The sequence below is a fragment of the Cyrtonyx montezumae genome, unplaced genomic scaffold, assembly GCF_038088225.1.
Source record: "Cyrtonyx montezumae isolate F1298 unplaced genomic scaffold, pur_monq_1.0 scaffold_10, whole genome shotgun sequence".
NCBI lineage: Eukaryota > Metazoa > Chordata > Aves > Galliformes > Odontophoridae > Cyrtonyx > Cyrtonyx montezumae.
In genome coordinates, this window is record NW_027071826.1 from 20694514 (window position 1) to 20715658 (window position 21145).

Consider the following 21145-nt stretch of genomic DNA (forward strand, 5'->3'; position numbering starts at 1 on the left):
TCTGAAGGACTTGACCAAAGTCTTTTCACTTGTGTCACTAAAAACACTGTATTAAAAAACAAACATAAGAACTCTGATAAACTAAGTAAAAGTACCACATTGTGCTGTCATCTGAGAGCCACATCTTCTGAAAAAAAAAGGTATCTAAAGAACTTGGGTTAAGAACTTGAGAACAGTAGAGCAGCTATATGGGAAAAGGTGAGGAACAGGGGGAAATAGGGGCAAACAAGTAGATCAGGGTCAACTTAGTTCTCTTTCTGCAGGTAAACTGCATTAAGCCAGACTTCACAGACAATTTAGAAGTGAGCTAAATAGGCCAGACAAGTTTTTAGCCTTGGCTTTGATTGATAAAAAAGAATTTGAAGTTGCATGTGGTCTTCAAGAGAGCTTTGCTTCTTTAAGCCCAAACTATTTGGAACAGCAAGTATGGTCTTCCCTGGATGTGTTAATAAATTCCCTGGAGATGTGGAGAACTAAGGAAGGAAGAAGCTTTGTCCTCAATCAAAAAAGCTGAGAGACTTCACCCTGACCACACTTTGCCACCTCAGCAGCTTACATGGACTGCTACCATGTACTGCTGTCAAATATCCTGCTTTTGTTGTGCAGGTTCCATTTTCCAGTTCCTAAGGGAGCAAGACCTTACAGCCCTTCTACTTCTTCAATTGCCCAGTGTTTGTCAGTAAAAAGACAAAGAAAACTTCACTAATAAAGAAAAAAAAAGCAGAAAAATAGCTCAAAAAAAAAAAAAAGACAAAAGCCCAACTCTTTTTCCAGGCTCCCTGGGGCACTGTAAAGACACAGGTATGGGCATGAGTCTAGCATTCTCCCTTTGCTGGGAACCCTTGCTTGTCACACTGTACAGGATTAAAATGAAAAAATCCCCCATCACAGCGATGGTACTGAGGGATTCTCAGATGACTCTTTTGTCTTTAAGGGAGTTTCAATTTTCTGCCAGTTATCTTTACTGAGTCTAAACAGAAACACCAAGGAGAGCTCACCCCAGCAATGACACAGAGGGACAAGAGGACAAGAGCCTGTTAGCATTCCTGGAACATCCAGCTTATTAAAAAAAAAAAAAAGAAAAAGAAAGAGGGAGAAAGAAAGAGAAGAACAAACCCACCTCAGGCCTGCACACTGCAGCTTACCGCCATCTTGATGTCCTTGATGCGTGCCGATGGCGTGGAGGCGGTTGGCACCAGAACAGCCCAAGAGAAGGAATGAGAGGCCAATGGAGATTTATGTGAGGAGAGTGAGATGGACAAGGTAAAATTGTCAGGAGGAGTTGTTAGAAAGTAAAATATATTGTGACAATTCCACTCCTGCCGTTCATCAATAAACTGACAGATCATTTAGTGTCAATTAGGAGTGATAGATGGACAAGTCCCCATGATCCTGGGCCAAAATTAATGGCTGGGAGGGAGAGGGTGATTGAAAATGACGGCTGACATTGAGAGGAAAGTCCTGAAGGTCCCCAAGGGGCTATTACTTGCCTCATTCCCTTGCAGATCAATGCAGGGACAAACCCAAAAACAGACACTTCAAGACAAAACTTAATCAGACTTCCTTTTCTATCTTCTCCTTCTCAGTTGTGCCCCCTCACCTGGTAGCCTCAATCCTTTGTGCCTGTATTCTTCACATCACTGAAGACATTCACAGAAGGCTGCAAGACGCAGAGGGAGTCTGCTGTCTTCACCACTACCAGGAGCTTGGATCTGCTCCTTACATGGCAGTGTCATAGGGAAGCCTAGCTCAAGATTTATCTCAGCACTGCTGGACTGGGAGTAGAGGGCAGACACAATGACACAAGTTTTCCCTGCCATGTCAGATAGAGAAACATGTGAGCACTTTACTACTCCCACTTGCAAGACAGGGATGGACAGAGGTTCTATAAACCAGGCACTCTTGAGGGTCATCTTATATAGATACAACACAGGATAGTTTAAGCCCATCTTCTTGAAACAGGAGGTTTTTAACTTTAGTTACCTCTAGAGACCTTAAATCATAAAAAACCTTAATCTCTTAAATAACTTTCCTCCAGCTCCAGGGTGCAATCTCACCACTGCCCAACATCCAGAGTCTAAAATGATGTCTACACAAAGGTTGAGTTATCAGTGCCGTTCTGCTCTAAAGGTCACCCCAACTGCATCCACTCCCTTCTTACAGGGCCGTGATATTTGTCTTCCTGTGAAAAGCATTGCTGGACACTTTACCAGCACATCTGTTCTAAAGCATTCTGGTCATTCACCTAAATAAGCCCTGTATGACCAAGCAGCCAGAAGAAAGAAATTTCAGTTGTGGCTGGAGCACCTGTTGTTAAAATGCCAGGATCTGTGTGGAAGAAAGGAGACACATGGGATCAAAAAACAGACAACAAAAAAAACATACTTACAGGAAGAAAAATGAAAGAAATTCTACAAGGAAAGTCAGACAGATGAGATCAGTAGAAGCTGGAATTAAATGGGTCTTCGAAGCATCTCCCCTTTGTCAAATCCCCAACAATATGCAAAAATGACTTTCTTTTTCCTTCTTCCACCAGCAGGCACTTTGTGTTTCTTCCTTCCAAAGACTATAAAACCTTTGCTTTGCTTGACACAAATGTCAACACTGATGTTATTAAGGGCATCAGTACAGCTTTCAGAATGGCACTTGAGCTCCATCCAGTGGTTGAAGTGATGCTTCTCTAGCATAAAACCATCTGTAATTACTGTTATTTACGTAATGTCAGCAGGGTACTAGGCTCCAATAGCTGCCTTGGTTTTCAGCTGGTCCCCTTTCCTTTAACACTGGGGCCAGAACACTGCTGGGGCAGCAATGGGACTGCCTCTTCTCATGGAGAAATGCTCTTTTCTCTCCAAACAATGTACAGTACATTCAGTTGCAGAGAGCCCCGTAAGCAAAAAAATATTTTTGTGTCATTACTTTGCACCATTTTTTTGCTGATGTCAGAGGGCAAGTCTGAGGGTTTGCTCAGATGCTTATCTATAGTCCTCACTATTATCCATATCAGCAAAATGTTACTCCTAGTAATGCCAACTGTTTTATAGAGGTGTTGGGAGTCCAAAGTAATTGCTCCATGCTTGACTTTTAGAAAACCTTTTTTTTTTTTTTTCTAATATTTTAAGAACAAGAGGAAAGGACAGCATTTTGATGATTCTTGGGACTTTAATATCTGGCACTTGTAAACACCGTGGGAACTTGTGACAAAATTACTTTCTCTTCCTTGCACACAATCTGTGCAAATGAATTTTAAAACTAATTATAGACCGGAAAACTTTATGGGATCTCCTCCTCTTCCTATCTTGCAATAGCCTGAGAAAGCACAAGTCTAATGGAAAGAATCAGCAAAATGGTGAAAATATTTGGAAGTTCACCTTTGCATGACAAGAGCTGGATGGGTAAGGGCTGATGAGGGCACAGCAAAGATAGAAAAAACGGAAAAAACACACTGCAAATGAAATTCTACTCTAACATGTGCCCAATGGAAACACAGAGAACAATTTCAATTATTCCTTTCAAACTGATAAAACTTGTAACTAGAAATACAGCAAAAAAGAGCTAAAGTATCTCTGCAGTGAAAGCAGTGATGAGTATACAGCTGCAACTGGCTGACTCTGCCAGAAACAGAGCTAAAAGCTTGTACCTCGAGTAAGGAAGAGAATGATACACAGACAGAAACAAGACTTTCTCAAGTGGCTGCAGCATCCTATCTGACCCAGAATATATTAATGCAACACAGAGTATCTGACTGCAGCCACTCTGCTCACCCTCACTTTATAAGCGAAATATCACAGAATGTAAATAAATAAATAAAAAAAATTACTTAAATAAATAAATTGCTTAAATAAAATTACTTAAAGCAGTATACTTCCAAGTGTAGGCCATTATATTGTCATAAGAGTCCTTATAGCTGCATCAGATATGTTAAAAAAGCACATTATTCTAGAGTATCTATATCTACCCCAGTGAAATTGGAACAACCTGATGGTCTTCCAAACTGAGTTAAATTGGTAGAAAAGCTGTGGGGAGATAAAGCCTGAGAAAACAGAAACAAGAAAGCTACAGCAACACTGGTATGACATCAGCCGATGACTCAGACTTTTCACATGAAGGTTCAACTCTGGGATATGTCACAAGGACAGCCTTACAGGCCAGCATCTCAGGCTTCTCTGAGGGAAAGGAAAAGAGATCAGCCTTTCAAGAATCTGCAGCTGAAGGAAAGGAACGACAGGGGAAGAGTTGTACAAAATCCTCATCCCTCCTACAACTAAAAAATGTCAGAGCAAACCTTCTCTTCATAAAATTTGTTCCATAAAAGATCGTAATACAAAGGAAGAGAATACTGTCAGGTGTGACACAATACTGTATGCATGAATGAGCAAGGGGCACGTCTTCATCTTACATCCCACTGGGCAGGGTTTTATGGTTAGAAAGGCCTGCAGCCCCCTAGCTCCTGTTCTGCTTCCAACCTAACAGAAGCATTTACTCCAAGCACCTGGTACATCCATTGCAATTGGGATGCTGCAGAAGCACTGCTGATAACTACTGTTCCAAATTTATCAGATAAGGCTCAAGTTAAACCATGGAAAACATCCTACAGCAGCACATAGCACCGTGCCATTACGTTAAGAACCTGAGCACTGTCCTTCAGGGCACATTAGGCTCAGCTCTGAATAACCGAATTAGCTCCTATCCAGTCCCTCACATAGCCACCAATTACATGATTTATTTTTCCTAAGCAATGCAATTCACCCTTGTTCTCTGCTATCACATTTCCATAAGCTTCAGCTTGATTCTACAAAGAGGTGATTTATTCTTCAGAGACAAACAAAGAGCCATAATTTGCCCAGAAAAGTACTGTTTTCTAGACCACCTCTCCCAGCTCTCAGGAAATACTGACTGTAACACATCTCTGGATGTGCTGTCCCATTCTCAAGGTTCCAGGATGGAAAATACATGATCAGTGTCTCCAAAGCACATGTCCAGACACATGCACTCTTACTATAGGCCTTAATATATACAAGCAATCTCATATCACTCAATGGCAGAGCCCTTCACTTCTGTGAATAACAACTGCGACTCCAAGGTAACTTTAGAGTTTGATAAATAACAAACAGATTGCAATCTCTTGGTCTGAACTGTCCCTTAGTTCTGATAACCATGCTATTTCCCTTTCATAAGGGAATCAGAATTTTCAACATACATTCTACAATTTGAATAATTCTTTCTTCCATCTCTTCTTTCTGATCATCTCCATCCATCTCCATTATACCACAAGCCCATACACACATAAACATTAACAAATTTCACCTTTACCATCGAGGATTATAATTAAATCCTGAACAGTTCATTGCATACTTGTCAGTGGGTCACTGTCACGTGTCACCCTCCTGGAAAGGATGCAGGCAATCAAATCCCACCCCCCAGCTTCTGTATCTAACATCCTTATTATGGTCTTGACTTCATCCAGGAATCCCACCTGGACTACACCAGGTGAGGAATATACTGCCTCCTGCAGGCAGCGATGTATACACACTTCAAAGCCCAGACAGGTCAATCTACACAGAGCATTTCCTAGTGGAACCAAGCAAGAACAATACTTCAGATGGTTCCAAGGAGTTACAAGAATATTGGAGACATCAACTGCAAGATCCAGAAAGAACTTTTCCAGTGCCTATTGCACTATTCTATTGCAATAGCAAAGTCCAAACAGTGACAATGAGTTAACCCATGCCGAAGCCTCCTTAACAAAGAAAGAGATGAGTACTCACTTGGTGGGTGCCAGTACAGGATCGACCGCCCAGCCTCCTTGCCGGCGTGGGGGTTTAGGTGGTGGGTCCTTCAATAAAGAAAAGAGAAACTTTACAGCCAGCTCCTGTCAAGCCAATTCTTAGCCCAGCTCCACACATACTCAGGTAACAATTTACCAAACAGGTGGAGAGATGATGCTTAAAATGCTGCTTAATCATAAAATAAGAGATATTTAAGACAATTTTGTATGTGTCTATGTAAGCAGGAGGTGCATTACTTTAGTCACTACCTTGACAAGCTGCAGGTTTGCATACTTTTGATTTGCTCAAGAGACAAAGCACAAGTGACCTGCAGAGGACATGCTGCTCTCCAGAGCATGCTTCACTGGGAACACCTTCACTAATTCAGTTGGGAGCATCACATTTTACACATTTGCTAGGACACGAGTCTGTCAGCACACATTTTAGGCATACTATTTTAGATGAGGAGTCGTTCCCCAGAGGGATCTGCCTTATTTTCACTGACTAGAATAGGAAGTCAGATGTCAGCCACACCAAAGACCTGTAAAGTTAGGCAAGATGAATCCTGCCATCACCACCTCTGGGATGCTAAAGGGAAAATTCACTCAAAGCTTATAGACACAAGCTGCTACTTTGTATTGTGTGGCACTTGGCTGCATGGCAAGAGAAAACAAGAATTCAGCTTGGGGCTCACAACAGGAATTTCCAAGTACAAGGCCCACCACGCGGGAGCTGCCTGACGCAGTTTCTTCTTGCAGTTTGGGGCCCAACAAGCACTCACGCAGAAGTGGCTTTGGTGTTCTGCACAACATCCAGTGGCGAAAGCACTAGGAGCAAGGTGAACCCAGTGGATGATTACTTACATATAGCATCTATAGCTCCCGATCATCACAGAATCAGGAAATCATTAAGGTTGGAAAACACTGCTAAGATGATCCAGCCCAAAGGTCAGCCCATCACCAGCGTGCCCACTAACAGTGTTTCTCAGTGCCACACCTACACGGCTCTTGAGCACCTCCAGGGATGGTGACTCCACCACTCTCCGTGCAGTCTCAGTTTATAATGCCCAGTTGCACAAATTCATGAAGAAAACGTAAGGAAAAAAAAAGATAATTGAATAAAATAATGTCTGAAAATTGGGAAAACACAGTAAAAGCAAAAGAACTGGGGCAAGGGAAGGAGGACATAGGCTCCCTTCATTTTTATTAAGTAAGGGAATGGGCTGAGTGACTCCTGAGGATCTCAGACCTGACAAGGGAAGCTTGCTTGTGAGGTGGGGTCAAACCTGAGCCAAAGCCAAACTGTCTCTCATCACAGATGAGGCAGGGGCTGAACTAACCCCCAATGGCAGGGGTCCCCCATGTTTATTTCTTGAAACAGAAGCATTGTTTGTGAGTGTGGGAATTGAAGAGAGCCTGCCAGGGGCAGCCACTGCCTGCTGCAGGGAGGGGGCACGACCCCGCATAGCTCCCTGATAGGAGCAAAAATAGTCATTCTCCAAAAATAAACAGGGAGCAGGAATGAGGCAGGAGCTGCAGTCCCAAAATACCAACTTTCTTCAGCAAAGAGAGCACAGCAGGGCAGAGGGACAGGCAGGGAGCGTGAAACGCAGGAAACAGCCTCCTTATATGGGCTCATCCGCAGGGGACAGAGCTCAGTCGACTGGAATGACCATGTCACAGAATGTGAAGCCTTTGGGGGCCCAAGTGAATGGAGTTTTCTGATCTTGAAATGATTTCCCCAGATTCTTAAGATGCCAAAATAGAGATGAGGCTACAGTGCCAAAAAAGGAGCATTTTGAATTCAGTTGATCTGGACACACCCAAAGCCCAGGAAAAGGGGGAAAAACACACCACATATGGGCGTGTGTGCCCACATAAACATCCTTATTCCCATTACACACATCCCTACCTCAAAAACACACCCCCTCCCAAACTGATCCTTCCCACGCAAACATCCCTTCTCCCTCCTTCCCCTGCACCGTTGCCTTGGTAGCCAGCAGGCCTTGCTCCCTGAACACAAATGTCACCAAAGAACGTAAGGCATAAGGGTGAGAGAAAACATAGCATTTCCATGGCATGCCAGCGCACTAGCAATTTAATTCCTGCATCGCCAAAACTCATCTCCAGCTCCAACATGAGCTAAGTTGGGCACTTCAGATGGAAGTGTGGTGAGAATGGCTGCCCCAGTCCTTGCACAGGATGTGACTCCACTGTGCTTAGGGGAGTGGTTCCAATGTCATTCCAGTTTTACAAAGTACTCCCATTGATCATACACATCAGGCAGCCCTGAACGTCTCACAGACGCTAACAAATACTTCACATATACCTACAGCCCTTTTATTCCTCTTGCAATAAATCAGGTAATTCTTTTTGAACTGCCCACAGGAGCACTAGCAACAGGAAAGGCAATGTTACCTGTCAGCTGAGAATAAATAGTTTTTCTTTGTTAGGTGCCTGGAAAGTGCCATAATAAGGTCACATGCCACAAGCACTTCTGTCAAGTAAATAAACTTACCTTTCCCACTTCTGAAATGTAATTTACAATTGAGAACGTAACGTTGTGCATTGCCGTAATATGGTCACAGTTAGAGAAGTTGCAACTGCAAGCAAGCTTGACATAGAAAGTGAAAAGAATGTCAATGCCAGAGGAAGCTGCACTGAAATGAAAGATGCTGTTCTTCTGTCATGGAGTAAATGTGCTCCTGAACATGTCTTCCTGATGAAAACAACTGGGGGCTTTAAATGATCAGAACCTGTCGGTGATACCTGCTGTATCAAAAGCAAGAGTTTTATCGTACAAAACCATGCACCCGAAGTCATTTAGTGTTCAAAACACTGAGAACCCACCAGCTCCTGACAAAAGTGTTCTCTCTCAACTCCTACTGCTCGGTTGGTTTCACACCACTAACTTACCATTTGTTCTCCGTGCCCTGCTTTTCTGCTTGAGTTGTCAATTCTTTATCTCCAGATTTCCCCTACCTTTGTTTCTGCAGACTCCCTTTTTTTTCAGGCACATTGCCATGTTCTGTATCTCCTACTCAATTTTTTTCTCAGAAATTCAGTTTGGTGCCATTTTCCCAAAGGCAGGATTTCCCAGGCACTCTTACCAATGCTTTCATACTACCACCATAATCAGGATTTTATCTCCCCTTTGGAAAATTACTGGCCTTGCTCAGTGTACCTGAATCCCATCTCTCTTTTATTAAAGAAAAAATTCTACCTCCTTCTTCAGGCTCTTTCTTATCAGATAGATGTGGGATTCTAATCTGGCTTCCCCATTAAGGCAGAAATTTCCAGGCTACTTGTCGGCTCATGTCTGCAGTTTGGAAGGTGCTGGCTGGATGTTGTTTCCCTCATGGAAGCAATGAACTGGAGGATCCAGTGATGTTTCTGCTGGGAACCACCATGACACTGGCAGATTATGGGCATGCTGGGTCTTTCAGATTCTCAGGAGGGTCTGGAAATGTGGATTAATTTATCTTCATCAACACGACAACTCCTTTGAAACAGCAAGCACTCCGTGCAGGGAAGCAGGGACTCAAATGACATTGACAGTGTGCAACAGAGGGCACAAAATCTTTCTCTTATGCAGTACACCTTAAAATGCGTGAGATCTGTGTTCTCCTCCATATGCAAGCATGGTGATATTTTTATACAGTATGTAAGCACCTTCTTTTCATCTAATAATGGCCATGGAGCAAGTAGAAAGAAGTATGGCCAGAGCCGAGTTTCCTTTCCTCCAGCAAGTTGCCAGAGGCTGACCAAGGGAAAGCTCATCTTCACAAACAGCCCTCACTAATTACTTCTGACTGTTGCCCATTAAGGAGCTGTAAGTCAAACAACCCTCCTGCTTCTAAGCAGCCACATAACATTCACAATCTACTCACATCTCGGAGCATATATGATATCAAAAAGGGCTCTGTTCCCAATTCTATGCAAGCCTCGTATTTTTGCAAAAAGGGCCCATCTCTCCAAGGCTTCTTTATCATATTCACAGTCTGTAGAAGTATCTCCTCCAAGGACTTCTGCACATCTTAAATGCCTAACAGAAAACACTAGATTCTCATTTCTTCCACAATCTGTCGTTCTTCATAGTCACTGACATTCCTTTATAAGGGAAAAGGCTATTGAGGTGGAAACATTTCTTGGGGGGCTTCAAATATTTTGACATCTATCACAGCAGGCAAAGGAACAGCTCATCTTGTTAAACAGCTGACAAGAACCTCTTCCCTAAAACAACAGTCAGCTCTGGCTAAGAAGAAGTGCACCTGCTAGGGAAGCTGTCACACTGCAGCATTTGACACCTTAACTTGTCTCAAGAGTTATTGCTCTCCTCTGTGTGAAAACATTGCACAACATGATTCTATGAGCAAATTATTACCAGGTAGAAACAAGCCACAGTAACAAGGCTGTGCCCCTTCCAGCCCTCCAAGATGCAAACATCTCTCAACCCACTTGTTTTTACCTTGTGCTGTACACTGACAGACATGTTCAAATCCATCTACACCCCTCCTACAGCTCTTCTGCTGCCTTCAGATGAGCCTGGGAGCACTTGAAGCATGAAATAATGAGCAGAAAGAAAAGAAAAAGCTGATAGTAAAATTGTTTCCCATGGGATTTTCACGTTTTGCCCATAACCCACATCAAGGTGGCCTGGCAGGAAGGACACTACTAGAAAGGTTGGGAAACATGGCTGACTAGAAATGCTATTTGAGCAGATGTCATCAAAAGGTTCGAGACAACCTCAGGAAATTGAAAATAGCTACCCTGCCAGCCAGGCACTTGGGGTACATGGGAGAGAGGCAGCACAAGGCCTTGGGGAGCTCCAGGCCACACAGTGCTGGGGCTCACACTGGGGAAGTTGGCCTAATTAGGGAACAGAAGTTCAGCTGCATTTTTCAGATTCCTCCTGGAGAATCTGGCCAATTTCCAGCTGAGCAGTCCCCGGGAACGGGCTGGGAGTCCTGCAACTCTACAAGCAACCAAAAGGCCACTGGAGAAAAAGATACAATCATTGTGAGAAGGAAGCAGATAAAAAAGCCAGTGCTGCTTCGGATGATGGTAGTGTGTTTATAAGCGTAACGCAAGAATCCAAAGAGTCGACAGAGACTAGGACATGCAGGGACACACTCAGCCTAGTCCAGGACAAACACACAAATGGGAGGGTATTAAAAATGTACACCAGCTACAGGAAATTCTGCCTTCGAGAACTCTCCCAGGTTCTCAGAAATGCCAGTCAGCTATCTAGTGCCAGGCCATCCCACTCCCAGCTAAATACCTAAGAAGGCAAAACTCTGGCAACAAACCACACACACAAAAAAATATCTTTCCTCTGGTGAGAGCTCTTCTACAGGCTGAAGATCACAGGTAAGAGCAGGATGCTGGAGAAAAAAGCAATGCAGTATGACTACAGAGTCTTAGGGATGTGAACTTTTTGTCCCAGTCACTCGACAAAATTCTCTACATCTTACTGTCATGCAAGTCACTGATCCAAAAAGGGCTTTAAGAGGCCACTTTACAATTACATGTGTCTTCTTCAGTTGCTAACTCTCTGGACTAGAGTGGCTGGATAGTGCCTAAAACAGCATCATTGTTTTTGCATAAATAAAGTCCCCCAGTAAGCACATGGATGACTGCATCCAGTGTTCGGATTCTCAGTTCCACATTTCTAAGTGATGGGCAAGAAACACAAGGAAGACCACTTGGAGAGTGCCTGAGAGGCAGATTGAGACCAGATCAGACAATGGAATGAGTTTGGAGTTGAGTGCCAACCACTGTGTTCGGATAAGAACTGGGTTAGGAAAACACTGCTCTGATTAAAGGCCCAGATCATACAAAGCCCAAGGCCATGTCTATACCACAGGTGCAGACACACCTGCAAGCAGGATCCATGTGAGTCAGCTCCACTCTGTAAACAGTCTGGCTTTAGCGACTTGTGGTAACCACGCTGTGCAACAGCTCAGCACTGCACAGCTGGCACAGGTTGCTTCTCATCAGGGGGTCCCTGTGTCATCTGCACTGTATTTTAGGCTGCAAATATATAACCTCACCAAACTGGGTCACTCAGCAACAGAGCCCTGCAATTGGCTTCATATTTCAGCTACTCAAAACTTTGATAGCTATTCTTCCAACAAGCATTTATTGAAAACATTTGTTCTTGATATGTCTTCTTAATCTAAAAAAGCAATTGACTGTTTTTTCCCATTGAAAATGTTTTAAAAGCACTGGAATCCAGAACTACAGAAGGACTTAGCTGTCCCTCTGGGACGTCAGATCCTCATTTCCTCTTTGCAGTTGTTGCCTTAAAGCATATCACCACTCAGCTAGGAGCTGAGTGACTAGCAGGCACAGATGTCAGCAACCACCTAGTTAGGGGGTCAAAAATCAGGTGCTCTCCCCCCATAAAGATCTTCAGGACTACCTATGGCAGGTCTACCAAAACAAAATTATAGGATAAGGTCCCAACTGGATTCATTAGTCCCAGAACAGATGTCACTCTGCTCAAACTATTGTAGCCTCAACTTAGAAAATCTTTTACTGCAGCCCAAGATAGCTTCCAGTTCCCAGAATATATAATATTCTGTAGGGAAGTGGGAAACATGATTTGATGAACAAGAAGGCATCAATAAAATCAGTATCTTCCAGCTTGGAAAGGTGATGGCAGGTTTGAACTCTGAATCTGTGTGTGAAACACGTGGCTTCAACATCAAAATTAACACCTTCATCCCTTGTGGTCCCTGAAGAAAAGAGTCCTGCTCTGACACTGACAGCTCCAAAGCACCAGGATGGTGGAAGGACTTGCTCTCCCATAGCTTTGAGAGGTGCCAGAACTCCACAGAAAAGCAGAGTTTCACACACACTGCAGTTCCCAGCCACTTTCTACTACCTTAACCAATTCCCAGCCCCATCTGACATCATCTGCATACTACACAGAGTAGGGGCTTACAATGGGCTAAAATACTGATTCTGCTATGAGGGTAAGGCATCTTTCTGTGGATTTGTGTTTAGGGAATCCCCACCATTTTCCTACATGAAGTTCTATCCCTTCTTTAAACAGGGACTAAAGCAAATTGGAAAAGGGACTTCTCCAAGGCCCCAGAGCAAATCTGTGGCAAAGCTGGGAAGAGAATCCAGCAAAAATCTTGGCTCCCATACACTTTCATAGTCCTGCTTATTCTGCCTCTGCAGATTAACTAAGATATTAGGATACACCCTTTTCTTATAGTATTGATCAGCCTTGCAGCTTTTGGCTCGTTGTCCCAGGCAGCCTTGGAAGGCACAGACAAATGAGTGACTCAACAGGCAAAAATTCAGATGCGAGATGAGTGGTTTGCCAGGGGATGCAAAACAAGCCTCTGAGCAGGCAGCTGGCTGGAGGGCAGGACTTCAGCAGGTACGTTCACATCAACGGCACCAACTGGGTGCTTGCTGATATTCTGACAGCCACAAACTGCAGAGCAACAAGAGGAAAGGGACCAAATTCAGAAAGAGTTTAGACTGTAATACTCAGCACAGCCCAAAGGGAGTTCAGAGAAGGGTTACATGAGCCATCAGGGGGACAAAAGGGCCAACTTCGGACATGATTCAAGAAGCCAAGTATTTCAGCTTGGCCAGGCAATGACTAAGGGAGAGATATACTGCAACTAAACAGTTCTGAATCACACTTATAAAGTTTTGCTAATAATTGGCTTGAAAGGGAGCTATGATACAATTAATAGAAGTTAGTAGGCATTTTAAACACGTATTAAAAGCTACAAGCAAACTACAGATCAGTCAGATTTATGAATGCCCAGTTAACCATTCTGTTACCTTTCACAGGCATTTACAAATGGAAAAATACTTTCAAGCACGACTATGCTGCTTAAGAGCATAAGCTTGAATAAAGTGTGCAGGAGTTACCCAGATCAGAGTGGTTTTAGAGAGGGAATCACTTCATACTAAGGAAACTCTCCTTGCCAGGCACTATTGCACAATACCCCTGAAGCAATAACAATTGTTCATGTGGAAATCAGTTAAGTTGTTTTAATGAAATTGTGCAGCCAGGAGCAAGAAGGTGCCTGCAGCACATGACCAGCCACCACTCAATACAGCAGCTCTTCAGAAGCGATGAATTAGGGCAATGCATGGAAGGTGGAATTAGTTCCAGTGAAACAACTGTAAGGACTGAGTTCACTGAGGTAATATATAAATAAGAAAGTTTAAGACAATTACTAGGAAAAAAAATCTATTGGGTAAGTAGCTCCCAAAACAATATCCATCTGCAGGAAGCTTCTTTGTCTAAGTTTTGGAAAAGCACTCTGGGGATAGCCCTACGGAGGGCAAGAGGAAAGACACAGAATCATAGAATGGTTTGGGTTGGAAGGAACCTTGAAGTTCATCAAGTTCCAACCCCCTGCTATAAGCAGGGTCACCTCCCTCCTGAAGCATCTGTCACAGATGAATAAACTCAGTGGATCTTTCCTGCAATATCATCCCTAGCACCACCAAGAGAAAAGTGAATAGTCCTAAACTCTTGCAACCACCAACCCCTGCTGAGGCCAGAATTAATGAGATGGGTGATACAGCTTTCTTTTTTCAGGCTCCAGACTTCTTGAATGGATCTAGTACACTACTACTACAGAGTTCGTGCTTCAGCAGAAAGAATCAGAGTATGGGAAAGGATGCTTAAATATCTAGCATATACAAAGCGCTACTCTAGACAGGAAACACAGGAAATACACAAGCTCACAATCCTGCTACTACTGGATGGCCTTCTCCTCTGGGGCACCAGTGAGACTTCATAATCTCCTACAACAAGTTTTCATGTTGTGGGAGTAAGCTAAACACAGTGGACAGCACATGTAGGCTCAGGTTCTGTACTCTGTCAGCTAAATGCTGTCCTTATTTTTAAATGAAAACAGAATGCCTCTTCAATGGCCACATGTACGTCTGCGACCTGAGCACACAAAGCCGCAGCTGGTAAGAGCAGCCATCAGGTAGTAAGACAAAAAATTGTCAGCAATAGGAACAGAAGATGCATGGGAAGCACTGCATCTCAGGCATGACTCTGTCTTACTCTTTATCACCAGAGTCCTCCCTTATGATAGTCCCCAGGCCCAACAGTTCAGCCTTACTGGACTCCTTCAGAGAAGCCAGTGTCTACCTAAAAAGCTTCTAGTCTTACATGGTCAGCCTTTTCCTCAGGGTCTTCATCCTAGAAGGATAAGGAGAGGAAAAGAGAAAGAAGTTAAAAGGAAAAACTATGGAACTCTGCACAAAATAGCTTGAAGGTTGACATGAATGACCATCCTGCAGTACATGCTATGCAACCTTAATCACCTGAATGAAGTACAAAGATGATCACACTACTGTAAGATTTTATATCCGCAGGCATTTATGCATATGCAAACTGTAATACCACAGAGCATGCCTGTTTTACTGCTGTCCACCTCTCCTGTGTTTGCAATCAGATCACTGAAGGAAATACTGAAAACAAACAAACAAAAATGCTACAATAATAGCAAGAATGGAAAAAACATAGTTCACATAGCCCATACAATTCAGGCATGTAGGGCACTAGAAATATCTGAATGGCCAAACTCTGCAACTGTGCCAGTCCAGAAAAGATGCTGAAGCCATCACACTGGGGGGTATTTACCACAGCTGGCTGTAACCCTTTATCAGAAGCCACTCTGAGCAAAGTCAGATTCTCCACTGGTAGTGGTAGCTGCAGCAGTTAGCTTTTGAGATAGCCCTAGTGTTGCATAAGTACATGAACTTTAGGTAACCCTACTGTATAAGGGGATGGCTTAGTTATGGGGCAGATGAACAACTACATAAAGCAGCCTGTTAATCACTGTGAAACCTGTGAACTGGCTGAGTATCTTTGTGACAAACACTGCCAGAACCAGCACAGCAACAACCAGTTGTTGGGCATCAAATGCAAGGAGAAGGCATTTTAAGATGTAATCCCAGTAATCTCTATGCAATCCAAGATATAACAGAATCATTCAGGGAGAAACTATAGGTATCTCACAACCCTGTATGGGGACTAGGGCTGGAACCACTATTCTAACTTGGCCGATCTTTATCTGGAATGCATCATCTCTCCTGGGGAGAAGGGAAGTCCTGCAATTTATAAATAAATCTCTGATTAAAATATTTTCTTACCTGAGTTCACTTCGCCTCTGTGTTGCCATTTGGTCTTACAGTCTTACTGAGACAGGAACAGAGGGAAGCTACGTGCAGGTTTAGGACAGCAAGGTAAATGAAACCAGATCGACCTAACCAATAAAATCTCTTGGAACTGTGTATCTGTGAACCAGGGGCTTCTTGTTCTAACAGGACACGTGCCCTGTATCTGCAGGGCACGGCATGACCCAAGCTCCTCTGGATGTGCAGATCCCAGGTGGTACAGGACTCACAGTCACACCGAAGGAAATGCAGCCAGACAAGACACGTTGAAAAAAGCATTTAAATAACCACTTTTTTGAGCAATCTTCCATCTGGGTTTCATCTTCAGCAACTGATATGCAGTTGTTTATTTGCTTGGGTTACATAACCAGAGTCCTATTTAAATGAAGCCTAAGAATTCAGCCAGAAGCCACTACCAGGGCATCAGTAAGCTGGGTGGTAGAAGTCCAAATTGCTGCTCTGTAAAACACTCCTGTGGGAACATCTGCCCAGCAGGCAGTGGAGGCAGTTCAAGGTTTTGTCTGTATACTTGCCTATGTAAGATTTTTGCAGCATAGAAATATTCATTTTTAACTATCACTCAAGGACTACAACTACATAGGCATGCTTACAAATAACAGGTATGGCAGTAAGGAAGAATATACCTTCAGAAGTAAAAGCACAGAGCCTTTCCCAAGGCCTGTGTGAAACACAGAAGAAAACCAGAAGGGGATTTCGATGCCACTAAGTGAAAGTGACCCTCATCCTACCTGTAAAGAGAGACTCCAGCACAGCCTGGTAAACCTCATCCTTTACGCTGGTGCACTGCCTACACAAAGCAGCCTCTGCACAGGATCTACAAAGTACTGCAAGAAAGACACTGACAACATCACTTGAGTTTGTAAGAGCAGAAATCCAAGGAAGTCTTGAACAAAGTCCCAAGGCAACCTTTCCACTGTAGGATAAAGAGAAAACTGACTGTGCAAGCAGAATAACACAAAAATATTTCTGCATACTAATTTCTTATGGAACAACAAATAGCCCACTCCTGCTGAGAGGAAACACAGAAAAGGAAAAAAAAAATGCTGATATATTTAAACAGAAGGCTTTTCCATTCAGCTTTCCAAATCAATCTCCTTAAGAGCTCTGAACCTGGCTGAATAGTTTATTTTGGTGAATGTCATCAAGTCAGCATTCAGGCAGTTGGACGCAGAAGTGCTACAGCCAGGAAAAAGACTTGACTTTTGTTCTAGACAAGCATCCAGAAGTTCTGGTAGAATGCGAGAACAAAGATCTTCAACAGATCTCATTATAACATCTGCCCCTCCCTTTGCACAAATAACACGACCAGCTCAAATCTGTCCCATTTTGCCAGAAACCTGATAGCATCAATATGAATAAAAAGTAACACAGTGAGCCAGGGGATGGGAAAGGCCTCCCAATGGAAAATGGGTAGATTACTCTTATGAAAATGAATGTTTGAAATGCAGAGTTCTGGCACACAGCAAGTAGATTTATCTCTAGGAATTCCCATTTACAGCATATTCCCCTGGGTGCTCAAGAAGTGCCTGCTAATTTGCCAAGGAGCTCTAAAGGCCAGGAACACGCACAGCCATTGTTGCAGAAGGATGCAGACTGCACCAATTACAGCAAATAATCATGTTCCTTCTTGCCTCTTGAAATAGTATGTAGCTGCACTGTTGTTTGTTGGTACTTGTCCTTCTGAGAAGACAGGAATGCTCTGCACATTAGATGGCAAACTGTCAGCTTTATGACCCCTCCTGAGCTCCTCGAGGTGTCTGAATTTTAACGTAATGCAGATTATTTCACACGGGAATGAGAATTATCAAATACAAATATTTTGCCAGAGGAATCATAGAGACTACTTCAAATCAAGAATTTATTGTAGAAGAGAAAACAATGCATATACACCACAGGCACACAAAAAATACTGATACCACCTTGGTTTATAGAGATTGGGGGATGTATAATCAGCTACAGGGCACAAGAGATCGGAGTTATATCCTAGGGAACAGCTTTTCACAACACATTTGTGAAAGAAGACTGACAGTTGAAGAGAGGCATCATTGTTTGAAGTCTCTTTTTGAAGACGGAGTCCAGGTCAACAAGAGATCAGCGGTAATCTGATAAGATCTACACACCAAAACAGAAGATTTGCCTATTGACTTCAAAACAAAGAACTTTTTAATTACGTTAAATGAGTTCTTCACTCCACAAAGTGATTTCCTTATAATAAGTCCAAAAACATGGACAGACAGACACTTTCTCCTTCCTTCGAGCAAGCTGTTCTGACGGCAAAACACATCCAGAGTGGTTATCAGCATCAAGAAAAGATCAGAATGTGAGGACAAGTGAGGTGTTTACATCAGAGATTTGAGCCAAATGGATTGACAGAAACATTAAAATAAATAAAAATCAAGATGACTCTTAAAACAGTCCTAAAACCCTGAGGTACTACCAAAGACAGAATCACTATCCCAGATGGAAAACTTCACCAGAAAGAGTCAATACAGCAAAAGTTTAGAGCAAATCTCCGCCTTCAAAATCACTAACAGGAATAAAACCTGCTGGGCTGATATTACATGGGGCTTCCTCCACTAGTCAGTCCTAGTGAAAAAAAAAATAGGGTGGGTTGTTTTTTTGTTGTCATTTGTAGTTTTAGTAACACTCCTTGAGAAGTTTTCAAGACCAGCCGGCTGAATGAGACACCCACTGTAACAGTTGACACCACCACTTCTGAGACAAGCCAAGCTTAAAGAAAAGTAAAAGGTAGTTGCCAGTCCAAGGTGAAGGAAAACACAACAGTAGTTCTATTAAATGACGTTTTTGGTACCAACCACGGCCATGTATGAAAGGCTTCCAATTCCAGAGCAAAGGAAAAGGCTGAGGACACAGCACGTTTTATCTCTTCTCTAGGAGCTCCAAGGTTTTCCGTTAACAGCAAACAAAGAACTGTCTGAAGGGAGACTACTGACACGATTTTCTTCCTGGTGGTTAAGATCCAGTAATAACATATTTGAAGTGTTTAAGGTAAGGAAGGCCTCACCTTTCTGCTGCTGAAAAACCCAGTGCCTTCAGTCAAAAGATTCTGTTTCTTATTCCTCTCCAGGGCAGGAAATCAGTCCATAAAAAGGACAGCCAATCGTGGCGAGTGAACAATTAGAGTGAGCCACCCTCACCTGGAAGCAAACCAATGTTAACACCTGCTTGCCCTACCAGCTTGCTTCTAAGACTTTCTTTACCTATGGGTCCCATTGTTGTTTCAGTTTTTTGTGTTACCAAAATAAACGCATAAAGAGCTCCATTTGCTTTGAACAGACCTAGCATCTCCCATCAGGCCTTCCTAGCAAACTGATTGCTAGGTAGAATTTGAGCAATTGCAGCACTAAGCAAGAGACTGAATCAAAAGGTTCAGCCCTTATCTTCCTGGTTATTACAGGATGTTGCCTCACCCTCCTGTGAAAGAAGGGTTCCAGGCAGCCTTGTACTTTTTGAAGAGGTACTGACGAGAACAGACTCTGAACAAAAGTCTTTCTCCAAAGCCAAATGGGAAATGAATTTGCACATTATCACAGAGCCTCACGTGCTGCAAAGCCAGCTCCTAACATGGCCTTAATAGCACGTAAGCAGAGGAAAGGAAAAATTGTGTTGCCATACAAGTTAGATATTAACCACCAGAAACTGTACTCTGGCACCTGAATAAACCAAACACAAAAGAAAAGTATCCGCTTGCCTGTGCTCTGCCTTGCTATCAGGGGTGGTGAAACACTAGTAACAAAATAAGCCTACATATGTGTATGGGAAGATTTGCACGGATGGGAGGAAGAGGTCCCAGTCTGCTTGTTACTACTCCACACTTCACTATGTGGGACCACGGCCCCAAATAACAGCTGTGTGAACCTACACGTGGTGCCAAAGGTGGCACAAGGGAAGGGGCAGGGCAGCTCTAAGGATAAATTTTGAAGGGTAAGGATGTAACGAGGGAACAAATCTCAGAAGGCAAGAAGCTCCCGTGGGGTACACAGACAGGACCTCTGGAGGGACACCCACCTCTCCCGTGGACGCAGAAGAGCTCTTCCCGCTGAGACTCTCACTTGAGAAGAGCGCCTGGCGAGCCCGCCGGCCCATCCTGGACACCTGTGGCACAAGGGGAAACGCAAAGGAGCGAAGGGCATGCGGTTACCGACACGAACGGCTTCAGGCGCCCCGCAGAAGGGCGGCCATAACCGCGGAGAACCACGGGAGAGCCGTAGGGGAGAGCAAACACCGACCCCCGCCCGCCGCCACGCTGAGGGCAGCTCCCGCCCGCCGACAGCGCCCCGGGCCCGCTCACCCCCGCGCGGCGGGGCGCCTCGGCCCGCTCCCGCTCTGCCTCCATCTGTCGCTTCCGGAGCACGGCCCGCCCCGCGTCCCTAGCAACCGGCAGCGGGGCCCGCCCCTGCCCGGCCCTCCTGCTTTGCCTGACAGCCCTCGCCGCCTGCAGCCGTCCTCCCGTTAATTCTGCGGCGGCGGCCAGAAGCTGCTCCCCGGCCGGCGGTGTGCCTGCCCGGCTTTGCTGGGAGCGGCGGGCTGGATGCAGGCATAAAGATGGCGTGTGCGAGAGAACACTTAACGCCCCTTGCCGTTTTTAAGCAGTTGTGTTGTGGCTGTGATGATCCAGGGATTAAGTGACGGGTGCTTTGTAGGCAGAGTAATAACTTTTTATGAGACCCACTGATGCAGCTGGAAAAAGCCATACACGCTGTGTGTCTGTGCCCGAAGACTTGTCTGCTTTCTCCAGCTGTACCAATTGCTCTAATAGAAGATACTATCTGTCTTCCCAAGCCTTTACATGTTCAAGGGGCTCAGTGAGTGAGACGTGATTTTCCTCTCCTGAAGCCAGGCCGGCTGGGTGCTGTGACACCATGATCCCCTAGATGTGGAGATGCGCTCCAGTGACAGACTGGGCACCCACACCGAGCAGAAGGCCACTACTGTTCACCTGCACCATGCTATCACCACGAGAGTCATGGACACATGGCCCTGCCTCTCCCACCCCTGCTCTGATGGGCAGCTGTAGGAGGGGTAGAAACGGATCACAGAGCAGCAGGACCAGTGGGCTCACTCACCTGGCCACACGGAGCAGGACTAGCAGAGCTCCCCAACACTGTGCTCATTGCCTCTTGACGGAACGTACGAACAGGGCTGTGTCCGGTCCTCCGC

The 21145-nt window shown here is 44.3% G+C and overlaps 1 protein-coding gene across 1 annotated transcript in view; it reads right to left on the reverse strand.

Annotated features, from left to right (window-relative positions):
- Positions 1 to 20348, reverse strand: part of IFT43 (intraflagellar transport 43) — a 42009-nt gene extending 21661 nt beyond the window's left edge. Inside the window, exons 1-3 of the mRNA XM_065751865.1 lie at positions 20277 to 20348; positions 19994 to 20080; positions 5769 to 5836 (exon numbers count right to left, since the gene is read on the reverse strand). Of these exons, the coding sequence (XP_065607937.1) occupies positions 5769 to 5836; positions 19994 to 20080; positions 20277 to 20321 (200 nt within the window). The 5' untranslated portion in view covers positions 20322 to 20348. The remainder of the gene's footprint in view (positions 1 to 5768; positions 5837 to 19993; positions 20081 to 20276) is intronic.
- Positions 20349 to 21145: the final 797 nt, after the last annotated feature.